The sequence below is a fragment of the Dermacentor silvarum genome, chromosome 5 (assembly GCF_013339745.2).
Source record: "Dermacentor silvarum isolate Dsil-2018 chromosome 5, BIME_Dsil_1.4, whole genome shotgun sequence".
In the NCBI taxonomy this organism is placed as follows: domain Eukaryota; kingdom Metazoa; phylum Arthropoda; class Arachnida; order Ixodida; family Ixodidae; genus Dermacentor; species Dermacentor silvarum.
This window is the reverse complement of record NC_051158.1, coordinates 15,289,887-15,312,040: the sequence shown is the minus strand read 5'-3', so window position 1 is coordinate 15,312,040 and position 22,154 is coordinate 15,289,887. Positions and strand designations below refer to the sequence as shown.

Sequence of the window (22,154 nt, the reverse complement as noted above, 5' to 3'; positions counted from 1 at the left end):
TCACGGCCCTTTAATTTATTCACCCTGTTCCATACTTTTGCCTCGTCTGTGTAGGAATTTATTCCAGAAATGTACCTTTCCCAACTCTCTCTCTTTGCACGTCGACGTGTCCTTCTGCCTTGCGATTTAACCTGTTTGAAATTAATAAGATTTTCGGCAGTAGGAGAATCGCGAAGCAATCCCCAAGCTTTGTTTTGATTTTTGCGGGCTTTACGACATTCTTCGTTCCACCAAGGAATGCGGCGCTTCTGAGCCAGTCCACTAGTTTGTTTAATACATTTTGTAGCAGCGTCAATAATAAAACCAGTTAGATATGCTACGGCGTCGTCCACGTTAAGAGCAACAATGTCATCACGGCCTAAGTGTGTTAGCTCTCGGAACAGTTCCCAGTTCGCCGAGTCCATGTTCCATCGAGGAGGTGGTGACAAGCATCCATCTCGTTTCGTTGAGTTCAACATAATTGGGAAGTGGTCGCTTCCATAGGGGTTCTTGAGGACGGACCACTCCAGGTATGGCATTAGAGTGCTCGACACTATGCTTAAGTCTATGGACGAGTATGTGTTATGTGTAATACTGTAGTACGTAGGTTCTTTCTTGTTCAATACACATTCACCTGAAGAAAACAGAAATTTTCTATAAGGCGCCCTCGCGCATCGCAACGAGAGTCGCCCCACAGGGGGCTATGAGCGTTAAGGTCACCAGCGACTATGTATGGCGGAGGAAGTTCATCGATGAAGCTCTGAAATTCTGTTCTGGAAAGCTGATGGGAAGGGGGAATGTAGATGGAGCTAATTGTGACTAGTTTACCAAACAACAATGCTCGGACAGCAACTGCCTCAAGGGACGTTCGGAGGCTTAATTGCTGACATGCAACGCCCTTATCGACCATTACGGCCACACCCCCTGACGAGGCGAGAGCGTCGTCGCGGTCTTTGCGGAAAGTGACATATTGCCTTAAAAAGTTCGTCTGTGTTAATTTTAGGTGTGTTTCTTGTACACACATCACCTTTGGACTGAATTTGCGGAGGAGTTCTTTAACATCGTCAAGATTACGTAGAAGTCCTCTCACGTTCCATTGTAATACTTGGGTATCCATAATGGAAAAGAAGTTAGTGATGTGTGTACAGAAAGATAGAAGTTAGTTCACGAGACCTTTCCAGGCCCCGTAATACGGGATTTTTCTTTTCTCCCGACGCGCTCCATGGAGCTACGCCGTTCCTTCGGCGCCTGGGACGCCGGAGTAGTGATGATTGCATCCATTGCCTCGTCAGAGGCGCTGGCTGCTGCCCGCTCCGCGGGCACACTAGGGGGCTTTTGGGGCCGGTCTGCACGAGCAGTGGCCCTGGGACCGGCAGGCCCGGAGGACTGCTGGCCCTGCGATGTAGGGGGCGGAACAGCACTGGCTGCTCCTGCCAGGGGGGCTGATGGTGTCACCGCTGTCACACTCTGTGTGACTCGGGCAGCCGCCGCAGGATGTGACGCTGCCCCCCGGCGCGCCACATCGGTGTAGGAAGGACTGGACTGGTTGTGGGCAGAAAAACGCTTGCGCGCCTCTGGAAAGGAAATGTTTAGCTTGACTTTGAGCTGTAATATTTCTTTTTCTTTCTTCCATGACGGGCACGATCGCGAATAGGCGGGGTGGTCTCCGTCACAGTTGGCACAATGGGTTGTGGAAGTGCAGTTATCTGAGGCGTGTTCTTTAGAAGCACATTTTGCACAAGTAGCGCGCCCTCGGCAGCTCTGAGACCCATGCCCAAAACGCTGACACTTGAAGCATCGGCGCGGATTGGGTATGTACGGTCGTACACGGAGCTTATAATATCCCGTCTCGATTGAATCTGGAAGGTCACTTGTTCCAAACGTGATAATTACATGCTTTGTGGGAATTTCCTTGTCGTCACGCCTTAACTTAATTCTTTGAACCTTTACTACGTTTTGGTCTTGCCATCCATCCAACAGCTCACTTTCGCTGAGTTCTAGAAGGTCGTCATCCGAGATGACACCACGTACAGTGTTCATTGACCTGTGAGGGCCCACTGAGACGGGGATGTCACCAAATGCAACAAGTTTAGACAATTTGTTATACTGGGGTTTATCACGCACTTCCAGAAGCAGGTCTCCGCTTCCCATCTTAGTTACCTTGTAACCTGGGCCAATTGCTTCTGTCAGGCATTTTGCTACGACAAATGGAGATATAGTACAGACTGTCTTCGTTTCGTGTTGGCTATGAATGACATGGTACTTGGGAAATATTTCTTTGGGTTTCATGAAAAAGTTGAAAGTGTCATCGGTGCGCCCCCTTTTCAGGGAGCGATCAGGAAGTGGGGGAAAAGGATTTGCCATATGAAATTGCTAAATTCGGCGGCGATGGTAGCCACCCACCACCGAGCCCAACAAGGGGACGCTACAAGGATGGAATGCTTGCAGACGCCAGCCATGCATCGCCGCTATAACCTAATATAAAATACCCAAGGTTGGATAGCTACACCAGGTTAACCCTTGCCGCCCAGAAATTCGGAAGTGAAAAGAAGTGACTAGAAGACAGGACAGATGGAAAAGTGAGAGAGAAAGACAAAAGATTGAAGAGGGGGCAGGAAAAGGCGACTGCCGATTTCCTCCAGGTGGGTCAGTCTGGAGGTGCCGTCTATGTGAAGCAGAGGCCGAAGAGGTGTGTTGCCTCTGCCGGGGGGCCTTAAAGGTCCAAACACCCGGCATCGGCTCAACCTCCAGGATCCCCCTTTCCCCAGACACGGCTAAGCCGCGCACGGCGACACGCGGGAGGGTCCAACCCTCTTGTGCTCGGGTCCGTGGAGTCGCAGCACACCAAACGCCTGCTCACGCAGACGCCCCTGCGGGGGACTTGCACATGTTTAGCTTGCGACGTGTCTGTATATTTATTGTGCGTTAGCGGGACACGATGATGTCCGTCTGTTTGTCCGTCCGTCCGTCGTGTCCGTCCGTCGTGTGAGTAGCGCTTGTAGCGCTACTCACACTTTTGGAGCGTTAATTCTGATTATCAGCAATGGTAAACGTCGCTATATTGCTTTCAATGCTTCAGATTCGGTCCAAACTGACATTTTCTTTTTAATGAGTAGCTTTTGTTTGACTGCTTCGCCCGCTTTCGTTGTCAGTGGTTCGTTCTGGGAGGTCGGACTTTCCCTGCCGTTAATTACATTTAACATCGGAGCTGTTTAAGCCGACCGTCAGTCCGTGGAGCCTGTACAAAAACCTTGCTGAACGATGACGTCACCGCCCGTTGCCTAGCAACCACTTCGCGGAGCGGCGTGTGCTTCACCTACTCTCCGTGCCGTGCACATGTTTCCTTGACATGGGACGTTAAGGAGAGGGAAGGAGAGCACGCACGCGGCGCGCGCTATGCTCGGGAGAGAGAAAGAGAAAATGAGAGTGAGAGAGGGAGAGAGAAATAAATTGTAGCAGCACCAATGAGGCAACGCGCAGAGCTGCTGCCAAGGCCGTCCGCGTTTCCCCGTTTCTCCGCGTTCGCGCCAAAGGCGCACGGTGTCCGTGACTGCAGCAGGCGCTTCTGACGGCGGCTCGGCAGGTTTCAACCAGCCACGCCCCGGCAAGTGTGGAGGCGCAGCTTGGCCGTGTCGTCACCCGGGATATAAAGCTCGGAGCCGCCGAGACGGCGGCAGAACTCTCGTTGACTCTGTGGCGAGTACATGTAGCCTTGACCTGGGACAACCAAAGACCCGGACACCCGAAGAAGAAGCCACTCAACTTGAAGCGCGTCGCGCGGCCAAGCGAGAATATGCAGGTCGGCGGCGAGCCGATTCGGAATACCGTGCCTAGCAGCACTTATCATTTCCTAGCCAAACTTAGCCAAGCCTAGTAAAACCTGGAAGAAGCTAGGTCGATCACCAGCTCCGCTGGTTACTGCAGCCGTGCATCATTAGTGCAAGCTGCCCCCACGTTTTTTTTTTTTTTTTTTTTTTTCTAATGAGCCGTTGTGGTGACTGGAAGCGATGTATTACTTTGCAAGGTTTCCATTTGTTCCTCGCACCCACAGAGTACGTGGTTCTTAGCTCCAGCGCTAAGAACAGGTTTGGGTTAGGGTTATTCTGAAAGAGGGCGTAAAGTGTTGAAGCCGTGGAAGTTAAGGGCTTCTACCCACGGCGAAAGCTTGTAAGCAGTGTGGGATATCGTGCAATAGTGAGTTTTTTGGGAACCGCAACAATCATGGACTATCTGCGTTTGGGAAGGAAATAAGAATGAAGAGAGAGAGAGAGAGACTTGTCCTTCATTGAAAGCTCAAGATGTTAGCCCGGATAAACGCCTGGCGTGCTACTTCGTGCGACCACGGCGAAAGATGAAAGAAAGGAAAAATAATAGACACGAACATTTTTACGCGTATCCAAGTCCGGCAAGACTTCCAGAGGAAACTGGAATGTAGTTTTCTGGTGAAATGATTGACCGATACTGATAACTTGACACAAAGCAATATAGTAGTCTGCGTAAGAATAGGTAATTGAACTTAAAAGACGTTAGAGAATAATAAAAATCGACAATATAACTCCTTCGCCACACTACCAGAGAAGAATAAATTAGTTCTTGGACAAATTGCGACAGATAAGAATTGAAATTATGAGCTCCCAAGGGTTGGAAGGTAGCTTACACAGGATTGTATCTGCGACCTCAGCGATGTAACTATAAGTTCCATGCTAAATAACTCAAGTTTCAGGGTTAATGGAAGCTCCTCCCTCTCCCAGTCTCTGTTATAATACTTGTCACATACACATACGAAAGAGGCATCCGGCCGACTGAATGTCACTACCCGGAGAGTCACTAATATAAGCCACACGCTCAGCCCCCCGGGCGTCTGCTGCCTTGGGACATGTGCACAGATGGCTTCGCAGTGAACGCGATTGCCGTCCCGCGACCTTAGCATGCCATCTTATACGGTTAGGCGCAAGGTCCGCGACCCTATGATGACGTCATGACACTGTAAACGGGCCGTCAACCCTTCACGTCTGTAGCGTTAGTATTATCTGCCTTTACACATGAGGCACCATAACAACCCGGTTCTTCCCATAATCATTGCCCCTTTTAGATGGTTCCCAAAGAAATGTTGAACTAGAAGCACAGAGCTATCGCGAGTTTACCGGGTCTTCGTTGGACGAATTCTTTCGTCCGGCCAAACCGACATTATTCACAAGTTAGAGAACATTATTTGCACACATCCGTCGCGAATTCCTCCAAGTCCATAGACACTAGACAGTCAGCGCGCTCTCGGTTTCGTAAACAGTCTCAGTTTTCCGTCTGGAGGGAGACGGGACATGTTAATCTCTGTCATCGCCCTCGCAGCCACTGGGTGGATAGAAAGCGGGAAGAAAGAAAGAAGGAAAGGAAGAGAAAATAAACACGACTGCGGAGTTCAGTCGAGACTAGTTCAGGTTTTTCGTTACAGGAGAAAATGAACCGGCCGGGGGTCGGGCAAGTGTGGTCGGGAGTGACAGAGCCAGCGGCAGATAAAACAGCAATTACTATTTGCGGCTATATATATACATACAAACCGTATTGCACTGCGACGGCCTTTAGTGTGCCAGGCGTACGCGCAGAGGGAACAGCTCGGCTTGGGTGAGCACATTATATCGTCTCTCGTTTAGCGCTATCCGCGATTGCACCTTCGCGCGCATACCGCAACTTGATCTGACGGTGTTCAAATCGACAGACACGAGACACCGCGTTCTCTACAGATAGCGTATTCGTTCGTCCCTTTGTCAGCGCTGGACAATCTCAAAGTCAAAACGGCAGCAGCTAGCTCGCGTGTCAGTCTCGCATTCATAGCGGGAGTTCCTGTCCGCCTGCGTTTCGAAATTCACGGGACCTGGTAGTGTCTATATGGCAGATAGGCCACTTGATGTAAGTATAATACGTGGGAAACCCTCTCAATCTCTCAAGAACGCCTCTCTCCAGTTAAAACTATACTTTTACCAGCCCAATTAACGTTTTCTCACTAGAGAACGTAAAGTTAAGTTGGCTTCAAGCACGAAGTACCATTTTGTGCTCCAGTTGTTGTCCAGGCGTGTGCAGCCAGTGTGAAGAAAAGGCTGTTCTCCAAATTGCTGCTTTCGTCATTGCAGGAAGTCCGCTTACACCTTGTGTAGTTTTAGGTTGATGAGTAGGGACTGCCGCCGTTGACGACGATACACAAGCAAAATTCAAAGCACTGTTCAGTAGGCATCTGCTCAATACAAAGCTACATATCGAACATCATATCCTTATCGTCGATGTTATGAGCCTGTTTAAATCCCCTGTTGAACGAGCTGGCCTCTTCAAGCGGTGTCCAATCACCACTCGTCGCGTCAGCCGACGCGCTCCTACGCCTTAATATTTATCAAGTTCATGACTTCAGCTATATATAATCACCTCCCACTCCAGACTGCGTTTTCTGTCCCCTATGGGACACCCGTTCAGTCATTCTACTAGACCTCCAACCGAGTAAAATACCGCAATCACCATTTGCACAGGCACCAAATTAAGCCCCGTAGTCTGAAGGAGAGCGTGACAACAGTGACCGACAGTAGTGCGCTAGAGCACTTGTTCACAAGCAGGCTATCAATTATGAGCACTTGGGTAGTTTAGCCGACAGCTAAACATCAAGCACGGTTCCCACACATGAATGCTCTTGACTGTACTGCTTACGAAGTGACGGTGCTTCAAAATGAAGTCACAGGCAAGATGATGCTTTGCGCTCAAACTTAACGGCGTATTACAAACAGAAAGGAACAAGACCCCGGCTCTGCGTGAACAAGGCTTTCGTGTAAAAGCAACAACATCGGCCTCTTTGACAACACCTTTGTCAACGTACTGATTTTAATTGTTTGTTTTTTCTGATATTAATTTACTTCACGGCCAGACGAGATGTCGTCCAATTATCGATTTCAATCTCTACGCCAGATCAGATATCCATGCAACCGATAGCGTGTTTAGATCAAACACTTTTTTTTTTCCTGCCGCGCGCAGACGTCCTGTAGCTCAAGATGAAGACAGCCATTTCGCTAGTTCTGCTCTCCTTGGCAGTCACGTGGTGAGTTTATTCCAAACTTTTCGGCTCCATAATTGTATACTTCACAGTAGTTTTAGCTGCACGCAGCCAAAGTCAATGTGGCCTTTCGTGACCTCGATTTCGCTCGAAATCTGCTGTAGTCGTGGTGAATTAAGGAGGTGGCGTCGGTATTGGGGCCCTGGTTGTGACGGGCTCGCACAAGCCTCGGGCCACTACACTTCTCAGTACTACTTCGTGTGCCCATGGAAAAAAAGATGCGTTCCGGAAATTTTTCGAGTAATGCATAAAGTTTTCACACGTGACAACTTCAGATCCATTGTCGCGGGTGCATACATTCTACTGTGAATGCAAGGAACCCCTTTTCTGTTTGAACCCCATGTTAGAATGTTCAGCTGGCACAATCGCTGAAAATTAGGAGAATCACGACCTCCAAAAAAAGCGCCTTTAAGTTCACATTTCTGAGGGCAGAATGTTTTTCTGCGTCATAGCCACGCCAGAAAGCGAGTTTACATGGTCTTACAGACGTTGCACGTCGAAGCACCGACATAGAAAAAAACCCGCGGTTCAATGGCAAACTTACGAAGTAGAATTGAAGGTCCTCGAGTTGTGGTAGCGATGTCGTGTTAGCCAGCTCCAAGCGGTTGCGCAGCTCACGGCGAAACGTCAAATGCTGAATATCAGTCGAATATTTCGCAAAGATTTATCCGCTTGTTTAAAGATCTCTTGAGATGTCATTACTCCAGTGGGAAGCAGCGTTGTCTCCTAGGACCTCTGGACAACGAGACAATAAAAGAGACAACCGCACCTCTCCCCTAATCAACGCTCAGAAATCTATAGTATATATAGATTCTTTTGGAGAATCCGAAGCACCTAGCAGCATCGAACGATTTCTCATTACTCATTCTTTGGAGTTGTTCGGTTGGGGAAATCACAGTCATTAGTATACTCGCGTGATACGTGTGTACGACGAAGTGTTCTGCCCTGTGCCACCGAACGTGCAAATGCGCGTTTCTATAGGAAACGATCGAAGCCGTGAATCGAAAATATGTTCGAAAGTTGTATCCATCTGCTCATGTGCAATACTCGTAGACCACCGACGATGATGACATATCTGTGTGCGTGTCACGAATGCAGTGTAATCAGCACGTCACCTCCGAACTGTGCCAACGTCAACTGCGCCGCTGTCACGTGCAACCGTGTGAACTGCAAATGCGGTGCCTACAAGGACGACTGCGGGTGCTGCGACGTCTGTTACAAGGTACGATGAAAGGTGATACCAGGAACTTGTGAGACGCGTCTTGTTCCTCTTTGTTTTATGGAGATGCGTTCGTTCTAAAGAGGCTCATACCATCATAAACATCATAAATCATCAAAGCCGGCCTGATGCGCAGACTTCTCACGAGACCTTTGGTTAGCAGCGCGACGATCTACATGGGAAGTGGGAGAAGTGACAGGAAGACAGTGAAAGAAGTGACATCTCGGCATCCACTGCCGACGCCATCATTGTTTGCAGACCCATATTCGAAGGCACACAAAGTATCAGTCACCCCAAAAGCAAACAAACTATAGAGAGACTATTGAAGCGCATGAAATTCACAAGTCGGGAGAGAGCTGTGTAAGTGCCCCTTCATTATCACTGTGCGATAAAGAAGTGCAATATCTAGACGCATGTATGCCGCTTGCTGGAAGCAAAGTTCGGAACAAGTGTCACCCACCTGTGCTTTCTTTTGTGCCATCGAGTGGTGTTTAAGCCTGGGTTATGTGCGCAATAAGTATTGTTGCAAGTCAGCGCTCTTTTCTGTCACTTCTCTCACTTCCCATGTAGATCGTCGCGCTCCTAGCCAAAGATGCAACATTACCAACATGCTGGTTCAGCCTCCCTTGCTTCTTACAAGAGATAACCGTGCACAGGGGAACATTGCAGCCAGCATGTATACGCAAAGACGCTGTTTCTCAGTAACTCCTTCATGTACAATATAAGAAGTATAGACGTCGACCCCAACAGTACATGAATTGGAAACTTATGGGAAATCACTCGCCTGATGGGTACAGCTGTGCAGTTCTCCATTTTCGGTACCAAGACTTATTTCGGCCGCTTCCAGTGTGAATTGAAGCGTTTTAGTCGGGGACTGAAACGCAACCGCCTCGGTGTTCCACAAGCTGAACGCGCATTGTCAGTCGAAAATTGAAGCAGGACTTTATCGGTGACTTTTCCAGCCTGCTGTTTTCCTTCCTCATTTCAGTAGTTCCCATAGGCATTTCTGAAATCTGTGGCAGCTATATATATGAAGCCGACACACAATGACGCTAAGACGACCATATAGAAAATTAACCGTTCTATTCTTATTTGAATTATAAAAATAATTTTAAATGATTGTTTGATTTGCAATATAGGCTTCAGATTCTTAAATAAAGGAAACGATGAAAGGAAAGACCCAACCTAACCACATGACAACGTGCGATGCTCCATGCCAACTGAGATACACGGCGCGGGCGGTTGCGAACGAAGTTGTCACGCCATCCAATTTATTAAAGGGGCACTAAAGCAAAACAATAAATCAACTTCAATTTATTAAAGGGACACTAAAGCGAAACAATAAATCAACTTAGACTGATAAAGTATTATTTGAGAACACTGCTCTCGTTAGTTACACTGCAATAGGTGAATTATTACAAGAGAAAATGAAGCTCAACGTTGTTTTTTTTTTTTTTTAATTTCGCGCGGAAACCGCAATGTCAGCACTTTGGTGTAACGTCAGGAGTTTAAAGTAATTTTTCGTATTTGGGCCACGTTGGTTCAGTGAAAGTTCGCGAAACATGCCATATTCAGTCCAAGGCTCCCTTAGAACACAATGTAATTAATCTTTACCGCTAAAAAATTAACTGATACCTAGAATACGCTGTCAAAGTCCATGACGTCACGGTGAGCTGGTGCGGGAACTTCAAGGTGGCATCGCCACGCGCCTTCTGTGTTTTTGGTTTCTTTCTGGCTTACCAAGCGGCTTCTCGCGGTAAGAGTAGTGTGTTGGGTATTGTGGAAGGGTAATCTACTGATACAGAAGAAATCATTTTCTTTTTAGTGTCCCTTTAAACATTTGCGACATGTATTAACCTTAGCAATATATGGGAGAGGTAATTCCAGCACCGCGCACTACCCTTAGCGGTGGATGTGAAACATCTTTTTTTTTTTTTTTTTTTTTTTGGGGGGGGGGGGGGGTGAGCAGCAATGGACGAAAGGGAAGCCTCAGCCTGTTTCGACAAGGGGATTAAAGGGCCACATTAATACGGGTGTCAAACTGCGCCTTTCGATCGCAATCGAGCTCAATGGGGATCGAATTTTTCGGTAACAATTGGCTCCTTTGAGCTATCTGCGGGAGGGAGCCAATCGCGGTCGAGAACTTCGATCCGGATCGGGCTTGATCGAGATCAAAAGTGGCCGTGTGACAACGGTACAAGTCGAGCTAGAGCGAAATATTACGCTTAATTCTGTAATAAGGAATTCTCAGTGAGAAAATAGAAAAAAAAAAAGATCATAATGTAAAATCGCAGTGGCGCCACCTGTTGTGGACAGTATCACCTGTTACGTGACGTCATCACTGGCTGAATCACAGAGCTGCCGAGAGTGGCATAGAGGGAGGTCACGTGGGAGATTACATCAACTCGTTTGTTTTCGTGCGCGGGCGATTCAAATTGAGAAGCAGCAGCGGGACCTACGGCGGGCGATTGCATACGCAACAAAGTCATATATGGGCGCACAGAAAACGATGATAGACTTCTACACGAATGATCTATTCATCTATAGCTCGACGTTATATTTTTTTTTTCTATAGTGGTCCCTTTAAATCCCCTTTACGAAGACAAATCATGTCTTCATGAGGGTAAGCTTCCTTTGTCGAAGCGCTGACTCCAGTCACTCCCCCCCCCCCCCCCTACCCCCCTGTTCGAACACTTCACCTCACTTTATTTCCTTGAAGACCCCTCTAGGAGGTGTTACATAAGTGGTGGGTTTACAATATATCCACATTACGCCACTCAGAAAGAAAATCGGTTGCATCATTCAAGAAAGTGGGCGGCACGTTTTGGCGACACGTGTTGGTCACTCCAAGCCTCTACCTCTCTGTGAACCCTTTGTCTTGTTCGGACTCGTTTCCGTGGGTGTGTTCTTTTGTTCTAACACTGAATTGCTGATGAGCTTCGCCGCGTTCACCCAGCATGACAAACGACTCGTTCTTCCTCACAACGACCGCAGTGTCCCGGTGAGGTGTGCGTTCCCCTGTACCAGCACCGCTGCACCGAACATCACGACTGCGTGCTCGACAACCCCAATGTACGCATCGAGTTCGGCTCCCGAGGCCAGTGCAAATACGTGCAGCAGCAGCAGCAGCATGACCACAGCAACTGCACCGAGGAACACTGACTATAGCCGGCTGCCACATCGATCGAAGCGCGCGGGGGCGGACTTCAAACATGGCGATGGAGGAATAAAGTTTCTGCGGAAGCCCGCAGTGTGGCGGGAGATTTGTGAAAGAGAAAACTGCCAACTGCTGCAATGCATAGCTCGACGATACTGAAGAAAATTCCTACGAGTTTCTCAGGAAGAAAGCGTCGCAGTTGGCGTTGGTTCCGGGTTCGTTCCCAGGACCAAAAGCGCTATTCTGGACATCGATGAGTTCCGCCATATTGTTATATCCTGTAATGGTGGCATTTTGAGCCAATCAGAGAGGCCGCAGCTGGCCTCTGGGCCAATCAAAGCTGACAAGATGGCGGATTCGACAATGTGGCGGAATTCGCCGTTGTCCAGAATAGTACTGCTACAGTACCAATTTTTCGCCACGTGCATCAATGCACGTGGCATCACATCAGCAGCGGTGCTCGTCTAATCGGATAAGCCAAAGCGCCGTCACTTTGACAACCCAATAAAGCGATGAAGCCTCGTTTTCTGACTTGGGGGCGCGTTTATTTTATCGTATACGCTGTCAGCTAGCGTAATGTTATGGCGCTTAACTTCCATGCAGCGGGTTATAGGTCGTTGGATAAAGGTGTATTTTTTACAGCCCCCAGTAGATAGCCTTGAAGCAAGGCAGCCGGGAAGATATCAGCGCAGGATATCCAATCAAAGGTGCGACCTCTTGTATCGTGTTAAACATTTGAAAGCAATCGACAGCAGAGTGACGCAGTGGAGCCCTCCACTTCATTCACTCCATTCCGGAGAGTGGAAATCTCCATTAATTCCTCTTCTTCTAATGAAGCTGGACCAGTTGGATGGTGAAAGTTGGACCATTCCCACTCCTGGAGTCACCGAGCTGAAGCAATCCACTCCTCTAATTCAAGTAAACGAAGCGCTTTCACTATAATGGTTTACTACTTGCGCTTGCGTTCCTCCCAACTAAAAGCGTAATTTAGAAGTCTTGATAACGTTTCAAATAATATTACGTGCATTTTTTTCGCACAAGCAACATGTTCGTGGCCTGTTATCTCTGCAACGCGTTATTGTCCGTAATCTCTAATATCTACTGTTTTCAAGCAAAGCTTTCTTTGCCAACTATGGCAGACTTTCCTCCCTATGTGCTGCTGTCATGCCAAGTAGTTAACGCCTAAACAAAAAAAAAAGAAAGAAAGAAAAAAGAAACCTGAATTACATGCCCTATGGTGAGTGTGGTGTAACCGACGTTCCAGCAGCCCGACGCTCTAACCATTAGGCCCCAGACGCGCGTACACTTCTATCGTGCCAACGCGAACTAGCTCTTTGAGGTGATCGCCACGTGTAATGTGCAATAGAGCATGGGTGCCCAATAGCACATGCGCGTGCCTCAGTTTCCTTTACAGGAAAGACGCAGGAATAAAGCGTGCTAATTTATAGCCATTTGCATAACCCCTTCAAAAACCACCGCTTCACACAGATGCCATGATGCGCGTTGGACCTGCATAATTTCCTTTTTTTTTTTAAGACGCCCTTTGTGAATTTTGGTTTTTGCAAAACTCTCTTTGCCTGTACGTGCAGTGAAAAAGCTCACCAGCCTTCAAAAGAAGAATTGTGCTAACACTCGGATGGTAGCTATAGAGCACATGCCTAGTCGATGCAGTAACCATACACAAGGAACATTATTTCCCAAGCACGTATACAAGATGCGCATTCTATAGACAAGTGTACGTGCAATAGGACTAGACAAAGAAATACGTATTGGCACATTATTACATAAATTTTATTGACTTGTAGCGTCAAATAGTGTCAACAATGATGTTAGCTGAGCGGGCTAGAAGTCAATAAATAGTTTGCACATACGTCATCGCGGACGCCATCTTTGGGTACTAGCAGGTTGAGAAGCGGCGTAATCAAGAAACTTGCCAGCGCGACAGGCGCGTCTTGCGTCGAACGTCAAAGCGATAACAGTGATAAACCGGTGAAAAACGGTCGCTGTCAAAAAGTGAAATAGCGTGCGCGTGATAATACGGTGCACTGACATCATCGTAGCCGCCATGTTTAGGCACTAGAGTGGTGGGAGCTGCCTCCGTGACGTCACATGAATACATTCAGTTCTTGCGATCAAAATATATCCAAGGACATGTCAATTTGAGGTGAAAGCCTGAATTGCAGTCCCGTTTTTTTCTAAGCGTCTTCCTCCTTACCTAAAAAAACAAAAGCGAAAAGACAGAGCGATGGCTCACTCTAGATCTAGGCTCCTTCAGAACCACAATTTCAAAAATTGTCTACTCATTGAAGTCTCCATAACTCAAGTTACACATTGTCAACTTTACGCCCTTTTTTTCTTCAATTTAGGATCAAGCCAAACCCGACACTAATATCTGACATCAGGGAGCACAGACTTTTCAAATTTTAGAGTCAACAGCTGACAGCTTGTGAATGCTATAGTTAACTTTACTTAAGTTGCACACGTGTGAGGCGTTTAACGGACACATCGCACGCTACGACACAGGCAAGGCTAGCGTTCCTAAATAAGATCCATTATTGCCAACAATAAGTCTAATTCGTTCGAAACTCAATGATGTGAGGCAAAATAACGTTACAACATTGTGTATCGGCCATGCATTCAGCTAGATTATTTTGTCACTTTGAGGACAAACATAAAAGCAAAATGCATTTATATGTTTTGCAAGGCGATCCTTTTGCTTCACATACAATGGAATATTTAGACACACCAATTTTTTTCAGGGCACCTCTTTGACTTACTGTTATCGCTCCTTCTGGATAACTGACAGTGTGCCAAAAAAACCATGGCACGTGTTCTATATTACCATGGACTCGTGCAGGGATCCCAACCGTCTGCGACGTCATTTTTAGTCTCCATCCTTCTGACGTATAGGTGGAGTGTGCAAATTGCTAAAGCGAATCATATTTCTTGACATCTAGAAGTTGCTGTCTTTAGGGGCACTTCATTCTTGTTTCATAAGTGTAGCACGTGCAGAACATAGTGTTGCTGATAATTACAGCGGCAAAGGTAGTCGCCTATTGGTGGATACTAAAAGAACCGACATGATAAACACAATATATTGGCCAAGTCTGGTTTACGCTAAATGGCAAATTTGCCTGTCTCGCTCAAAGCCAACATTTAGCGTTCCAGGATGTTACCATTCCATTACAACTAAATTACAGAATCTGGGGCTCCCGTGCCACGCCCATTCCGTCTGTCTGAATTGCGCCATCATTCCATATTCATTCCATTCCGAATGTGAAAAATGTTGAATGATTTCGGAATCAATTCAACTCCGGAGCTCTCACTCTGCAACTCTCATCGACAGTACCTGCTCACATGACGCCGTTAGTGTACTGATGATTAAGAAATAATGGATCTTAGTGGCGCAAGAGCCAGATAGCCGTTAGTGTGCTCCTCATCAATCAGGCCCACCGAAGAATACATAGCCCCTGAACACATTAGGTAAAAAAAGAAGAAAACAAAGTGCAGTACGTATCAAACAGACGATCGACAGTCGACGTATTCCGAGAACGGCACATGGGTTTGTTGCTTAATAAGGCGCGACGCCGAAAGGGATGTGGCCACAAATAGTTTAACCGTTGAATTCCAAGGCGTACCATCCACATAAATAGCGATACTGACGGGTTAACGAGTCTAATAACACTGTTCTTTGAAATGTGATTGGTACATGTTGGTACAGTCAACCACAAAAGTTTGCGGACCACGCGAGCGCGTGGCCAAGAGCCTCTTCGCGACACTTCCGCTACGTCACCAGCGATCGACAGCAGCGCTACGTTGAAGACGCATCCCTCCTTAAATCTATGGCCTGTCTATTTTCGCACTGTGCGCAAATATTTTCTACCTATCTCTTTCAACGTGACGCGCTCTTTGTTAGCCAGGGCTACTTGCTTATATTTTGAGAGCAGAATATCAGTACAAGTAATCAGACAGCGTATTCTTCGGCTGTTATCAGTTCTATTTTCGCGTAGCCACGCTGTTTTTTTTTTTTTTTTCGTGAGTGCGTGAGTGAGCGGTGAGGCAGCCATGGGACACAGATGCTTAGTCAGTAGGCAGAATTTTTCCGTTCCTCCCCCATCGCTAAGTGACAGTAGCGGCCGGGATTTGATCGCCTGCGCCCAGGTTTTGCTGCGCAAAGCCCGAACCACCGCGCTGCTATAGTGGTTACATTTAGAAAAATAAGAAATAATCGGGTGCGATGACTCTTTTTATAACCCTTTGCGACACGGCGTCCTCGTTTGGGGACTCGAACTTCGGAGGCGCGTCCCACGCCACGTGTTTCTTCAAATGACCTAAAACTCAGTGTGCACATTCGTGTCCGCTTCCTGATGGGACAACTAGCGGTGAGTTAACTTCATTGTCCTGCGTATTGCTGCAGATGATCACTTTGCTGGAGACACTACCATGTTAGACAATCGTTCTACGTGCCGCGTTCCAAGACCAACGTCAAGAATATTTTTTTTCTCCGGTCGACACGAATACAACCGAAAAAGCAAGTGTGCATGCGTTTCGGGCCTAATAGTTGATTCTTTTTATGCAAGCATTGAAGCTGACGAATTTCAGAATAATTAGATAATGAGTTATACGCTAATTAATTTTTTTTACTGAAACTCGCACAAAACAGCACATTGCTTCGTCTTCTTTCTTGGAATGTAATAGTGAGCGTCTTGAAATGATGCCATGCGCATTTGACGCATTTGCAGACAGTGCATCATAATTCGTGTCTGAAGGGGATGAATTTATTCACAAGACATTTACAGAAGTGTCATGAAACATAGGTCTCTCAATGATCTAGTAGGAAGTGAAATGTCCGCCGTTTTCTAGCACCTTATTGATGCGTGTGGGCATCGACTCGTACAAAGATTCAGTAATCTCCGGTCGACCGCGCAGGCTTTCCCATTCTTGTGCGATCGCTTGCCACAGCGTATCGGCCGTGCGGCCGCGGTTGGCTCGTGTGGACAGCCGTTTCTTCAACATGCCCCAGACATTTTCTATGGGATTCAAGTCGGCGCCACATGGAGGCCACTCAAGCTGGCAAACAGCATGTTCTTCTAGCAATGACTGGACGATACGTGCTTTATGGATCGGGCTGCGGTCGTGTTGAAAAAAATAGCAGCCGTCGCTGAAGGGACCGTCCAGCGCATACGGAACGAGGTGTCTAGTGATGACGTCGCAGTACCGTGACGCAGTGAAGGGCCCTTCCAGACGCATAAGGAGACCAAGGCCATCTTTGCTGATTGCTCCCCACACGCTCACGGAACACCGTCCACTGGATAGAACACTCTGTGTGTAATTAGGCAGATATCTGCAAGAAATAGCATACAAATGGGTTCCAGCGGCGCGTCTAAAAATGTGATTCCTCTTGCGTATGAACTTTACAATGCTGTTATAGAGTTGCAATAGAAAACGTGCAAACATCATTAGATAGTACTGAAAGACCCACTGGCAGCTTTTAATTAGCTTCAGAGTAAGTAGTACTATGAAACAATCGTTAATGTTTTCAACATAATACCACTACAGAAAAATCTCGTAATGTCCAAAAGCTCATTTTACGTGAAACATGTTGTGATGCAGAATTAGCTTCGTGAATTAACTGCCAATACACTGTAAACACACCTGCAGTTTAGTGGACGCCAAACCCGCTTCCGTTGGTCCCAGCGCGTGGAAAAAGTTGACTCGTCGCTAAAGATGACATCGCCCCATTTCTCTGTTGTCCAATCTTTCATTGCTGTAGCGAACATGAGTCGTTCTTGTAGCTGGCTGTCTGAGAGGCAGGGCTTCTGTGCTGCTACGAAAGACTGCAGGCCAAGCTCACTCAGCCTTCTTCTTACAGTCTCAGACGATACCGTGAGCGAGAGCGCTTCTCGGATATCCTCTGCACTTTGAAAAGGATCAGCCACGATGGCGGCCGTAATCAGGCGGTCCTCTTCCTCAGTCGTGGCCCTTGGACGCCCACTGCGCTCCATATCTGTGAATCTGTCATCGTCGCGGAAAGCTTGAATAATCCTATTCACGGCAGTCCGGCTCCTGTTGGTTCGGCGGCAGATTTCGCGCTGACGTATTCCCTCTATAAATAAACGCACAATGTGCCTTCTTTCGTCAAGTGGAACACGCAGCGGCATCTTTCCAAATAGGCAATCACCACGTGGCCTGAAGCAAGTCTACTACGTTTTCAGCGACTGATGCGAAGATGCGCCTATGTGTCAAAGAAAATTTTCTATGCATCCGCTTTTTCTTTATTTTTGATGACAGTGAAACACCTCCCTACCCTTTCTCTCAATACGCAGAAGCAGCAACACTCATTGGACCAAGATGCTGCCAACCAAAGTGCGCCAGTAAACGTCGCGTAAAAAAATCGTCGCAGCGCTTCATGAAACTTATCTACCCACTGGCACACCAGTCGACAAAGGTTGCAGTGATTGCTCCGATACTGCTATCAAGCCAGATATGTGGCGGTCTTATCGCAGACAGCGCTCTGCGTCAACACAACGAACTAACAATGTCATGCACGGGAATAAAAAATTAACAGGCAGGCGAGTACCAAGAGGGCTCATATCCGGGAGAGCACCCCTGTCGCCGCTAGGTGGCGTACCGCTAGGTGGCGCGGATAGGCAGTCTGGCACGCGCTCGCGTGGTCCGCAAACTTTTGTGGTTGACTGTACATGATGCCGAGTACAAAAAACAGCAAGAAACGGGAGAAGGAAGAGAGGCAAGCAACAAGTATCTCTTCCTTCTGGCGTTTCTTGCGCTGTTTTTGTCCTTAAGCCGCTGTGCTTAACCTTTCACGCAAGACCAACTAGCTCGAATTTCCGCTTTAGTGAAGCGCAGTTCCTAATAAACAAGACACGTGACCAAGTATAGTCTCGAGCTCACCCAGTATCCGCACTTGAGGTTCGCTGCCAACACCAAGATGGCGGCTTGCAGCAACACCCAGCCCAGCGACAAGCACAGCGACATAGTCCGCCCGAGATGGCCACTAGCGTTGAAGGGGCTTGAAGGCCGAGAAGCAGCACAGGCAAAAAAAGGGACAAACTCGCGTTTTGCTACGAAGTCGGCGGCCGACCAGCGCAGAGCTAAGACAGGGCTTTCATCGCCGATTGGACGTTCTCTGCATTCGGGACGCTTTGACTGAGTGCGGTCCTGTAAAAGTGCGAGGGGGAAACGCGAGCGATGGCATACGAGACGATATTTCCGGTCGACGGTGGCGAGAGATCGCCGTAGCAAGGTGTCCCTATACACTGCGGCAAAGCGCGCAGGTATGCTGTACAGCGCCGCGGAACCGACGGGAGAACAGCGCTGTAAAGTTGCGTGGCATGCTATGACGTGTCTGAAATCGGCGTAATGACAAAGGAACTTCCAGCGTAGTTTCTGTACAATGTAAACTTTTGAAGGAACGGTCCAGCAGCTGAACATGGTATCACGACCTTTTTGGAAGTGTATCTTTTCTGATAACCATCTTGAAATAGCGCGCAACGGCACAGCACAACAGTAAGGAAGACGAACACAGGCACAAAATGACAAGTGATTTTATTGAAGCCAGACTCACAGGTATATATATCCACAAGCTGCGCAGGCGCACCGTTACAAGGAATATGGAAACCAAGAAAAAGGAAGTGATTACACCAGGCGCGAAAGGAATTTCGTTTCTGCATTGTACAGAGCAATCGATGTTTCGCCTACGCACTTGCGTGCTCCCTGAGTAGGTTATTGATGCATCGCCCCGTCTGGCCGATGTATACTTTTCCGCAAGATAGGGGAATCTCGTACACGACGGTGTTGGCACACTTAACAAATACGAGTATATGTTTTCGTATGTATCTTTCCTCTGTCGGAAAACATTTTAATAAGGTTTGTAAGCAAGACGATGTAATCCACACGTTTTTCCAAAATGTGATTTGCGAATACTTATATTTCTAGCACTCGAGTTAAATGGTTTTATGGATTGCGGTATGTGAAAAGATGCGCTAAAACACGCAGCCAAGGACTTCTTTAATCATGATTATCGTCCGTTTCAACATGTTAAGGCACCTATTTCAGACACCTGTAAGCTTTATTGCCGGCTGTCTAGTTTTTGGCACCGCCAGTGTATTTAAAACTACGTTCCCCTTGTACGAATATTTTAAAAGACACCAAGACAATCCAGTAGTTGAGCATTAACAGATAAACATTTTCTTTTTCTGTAAGAAATATGCATCAGCAGATTCATTCATTCGTTCTTTTTAGCTTTATTGTGACTACAGTTCTGGTAGCGTGATGAAACATCAGCATCGTACCGTTGAATGAATGACGCAATAGAACTGACCAATAAAACAAGGTTAGGCAGAATATTCGCGCTCAGTCAGTTAACCTCACGCCCCCATCAATGTGAAGCACGGTCAGCAGACAATTATGACTTCCTCCGGGATTTTACAGCACGGAAATCAAACTGGAAATCTCGGATTAACTTGAAAAGCGCGCGTTTCGCTTGCGGTAACATCCTCTAGGCGGCGCCACCTACGCTATAAATTAAATTAAAGTTGAGAAAACAAAAATTATGATGCCTTGGTCAGGCGAAAAAGTTACCGCGAACTTCTCGATTCACGTTTTGTTTAATTATACTTTGCTTTGAAATTTTGTACTAAACGCTATAACAAAAATTTTAGAGCAAGGTTTCCAAACAAAGTACAAAACAACGTTAACTAATTTAGCAACATTGATACAAAAGACATAGCCTTCAAGATTGCCAACGTATGACTGATGCAATCTTGGAAGCCTCGCAAAAAAAGCTGCAGCTTAGTGTCGCGCTCCCTAGATGTCGCTACTTACATAACCAAATCCGGAAAGACGTTCGGAAAGCCGCAAAGACGTCCGTCCGTACGTCCACGCCGTACTGACAAAAACTGGGCGGATTTCCTGTGTCGGACAAGTTGCCGGTTCCTTTCGCTCGCCAACCTCCGTCTGTGCCGGGTCTATCCGTCCCACTCTTCCGCAAACTCCGCTCAACACAAAACTCTGCAAAGATGGCCCACCGTGAGCGTACCTTCATCATGGTCAAGCCCGACGGCGTGCAGCGTGGTCTGGTCGGCGAGATTATCCAGCGCTTCGAGAGGCGCGGCTACAAGCTCGTCGCCATGAAGTTCATGCAGGCCGACGAGAAGCTGCTCCAGCAGCACTACTCAGACCTGGCTAGCCGTCCTTTCTTCAACGGCCTGGTCAAGTTCATGCAGAGCGGCCCCGTCGTCCCCATGGTCTGGGAGGGCACCAACGTGGTCCTCACCGGGCGCGATATGATCGGCGCCACCAACCCGCTCGAGTCCAAGCCCGGCACCATTCGCGGCGACCTGTGCGTTCAGGTGGGCCGCAACATTGTTCACGGCAGCGACTCCGTCGCCAGCGCCGAGAAGGAGATCGCGCTCTGGTTTAAGGAGAGCGAACTCGTCTGCTGGACCCCCCAGATCGAGCCGTGCGTCTACGAATGAAGCACGCGGCGACGGACTCTCTCTGTATTTGCCTAGAGCGCACTGTTGACGTAATATTTTTCTACACGCCCCCCCTTTTTTTTTTCGGGCAGAAAGAAAATAAATCGACCAATCTGGTTTGCCCGGAGTCGGGACGGAATCCTGTCTTTTTTTATTCTGCTAGGCCTCGTGCCTTGTTCCCTTCGACGGCAGTCACTCAACCAGCTGTCTTTCTTTTTTTTTTTTTTTTTTTTTCTTCGCGTAGGTGAAGTCATACCAGAGAACGTTTGCGCATTGTGCGATTCTGTTAATTTATCTTCGGAAACGGTTGACGTGAAACTGGTGAAGGCGTGAGGAACCGTGTTTGGCTCGCTCGCTTGCGTGACACATGGCAGGCTTCGTACACACTAGCCAGCCGCGCCGGTTGTTCGATCAAGGTGCGCGGGTTTATTATTACTTATGTGGTACCCCGATGAAGATCATTAGTGCCCTCGTCTCGGAAAAGTTAGCGTGACATGAAATTCGAGCGACCTATTGAACGGTGTCCGGAGGGACACATGGCACGCCATGTAAAGCATCGTAGTGCGTAATGTTCGGCGGCTGCACTACGTCTACGTGGCAAATACTAGCTTTTGTGCCTCAGAAATGTATCTCAATGGCCTCTTGCAATGCGCTCTGTTCTCTGCACATCTGAGTTGCAAACACGAAACCAGGTCAATTGTATTTCATTCATTGAAGCTTTGCCGACGTAATGACCTTGACATCAGCTACAAAAGAGGTCAAGTGCACGGCGCTTCTAATTCAATAAGGGTGGCAAATTGGGCCAGCGGGTACGGCGTGATCTTGTCTTTAGCACAACTGAGGTTGAGTGTAACGGACGAGAAGACAAGCTAAAAAGAAAGCACCCTTCCTGTTATATTTCTTGCTTGTTTTCTCATTCACATACTAAATTTCAGTTGCGCTAAAAACGACAAGGTCTAATGCAATGTTGACAACTCTTGGCATCACAGATTCAATTAGAGCTGTGCATTTGACACTAGTTTGTGTATGGCACGCTTTGAAAAAGTTAGTACGCATAGCGGTAATTATATTCTGAAATTGACCCAAGGCGGCAGTGGCGCACCGACGGGGGGGGGGGGGGGGGGGGGGGGGGGGGTGCGCCTGCCGCCTTGGGTCAATTTAGTGCTATTTGGATGGTATTGGCAAACTGTCAACCCCCCCCCCCCCCCCCCCCCC

The 22,154-nt window shown here is 47.7% G+C and overlaps 3 protein-coding genes across 4 annotated transcripts in view; 2 read left to right on the top strand and 1 right to left on the bottom strand.

The window, feature by feature from the left end:
* LOC125945437 (lysosomal alpha-mannosidase-like) overlaps positions 1 to 20,174 on the bottom strand; it is a 252,278-nt gene extending 232,104 nt beyond the window's left edge. The window contains exon 1 of the mRNA XM_049667185.1: positions 18,355 to 20,174. Coding sequence (XP_049523142.1) covers positions 18,355 to 18,894 — 540 coding nt within the window. The 5' untranslated portion in view covers positions 18,895 to 20,174. The remainder of the gene's footprint in view (positions 1 to 18,354) is intronic.
* LOC119452937 (8.6 kDa transglutaminase substrate) lies at positions 5,465 to 11,965 on the top strand. 2 transcript variants are annotated; one of them, XM_037714900.2, is made up of 4 exons: positions 5,465 to 5,598; positions 6,988 to 7,051; positions 8,165 to 8,288; positions 11,280 to 11,963. In XM_037714900.2, exons 2-4 carry the CDS (start codon positions 7,005 to 7,007, stop codon positions 11,445 to 11,447), a joined length of 339 nt encoding a protein of 112 aa, XP_037570828.1. In that variant the 5' UTR covers positions 5,465 to 5,598; positions 6,988 to 7,004; the 3' UTR covers positions 11,448 to 11,963. The 2 variants fall into 2 exon arrangements, with proteins under 2 accessions (XP_037570828.1, XP_049523377.1); XM_049667420.1 differs by lacking the exon at positions 5,465 to 5,598 and adding an exon at positions 5,793 to 5,883 and having other exon boundaries at positions 11,280 to 11,965.
* A 207-nt stretch (positions 20,175 to 20,381) lies between the features above and the next one.
* LOC119452935 (nucleoside diphosphate kinase) lies at positions 20,382 to 21,078 on the top strand. Its single transcript, XM_037714898.2, has one exon. The coding sequence runs from the start codon at positions 20,481 to 20,483 to the stop codon at positions 20,937 to 20,939; it is 459 nt and encodes a 152-aa protein (XP_037570826.1). The 5' UTR covers positions 20,382 to 20,480; the 3' UTR covers positions 20,940 to 21,078.
* The last annotated feature ends 1,076 nt before the right edge of the window (positions 21,079 to 22,154 follow it).

Excerpts from the sequence above, each read along its gene's own strand:
- LOC119452937 (XM_049667420.1), top strand. The coding sequence starts at position 7,005 with ATGAAGACAGCCATTTCGCTAGTTCTGCTCTCCTTGGCAGTCACGTG. Across the intron at positions 7,052-8,164 it reads CTCTCCTTGGCAGTCACGTG|TGTAATCAGCACGTCACCTC; the intron begins GTGAGTTTATTC and ends TCACGAATGCAG. Across the intron at positions 8,289-11,279 it reads GCTGCGACGTCTGTTACAAG|TGTCCCGGTGAGGTGTGCGT; the intron begins GTACGATGAAAG and ends CAACGACCGCAG.
- LOC119452935 (XM_037714898.2), top strand. The coding sequence starts at position 20,481 with ATGGCCCACCGTGAGCGTACCTTCATCATGGTCAAGCCCGACGGCGTG.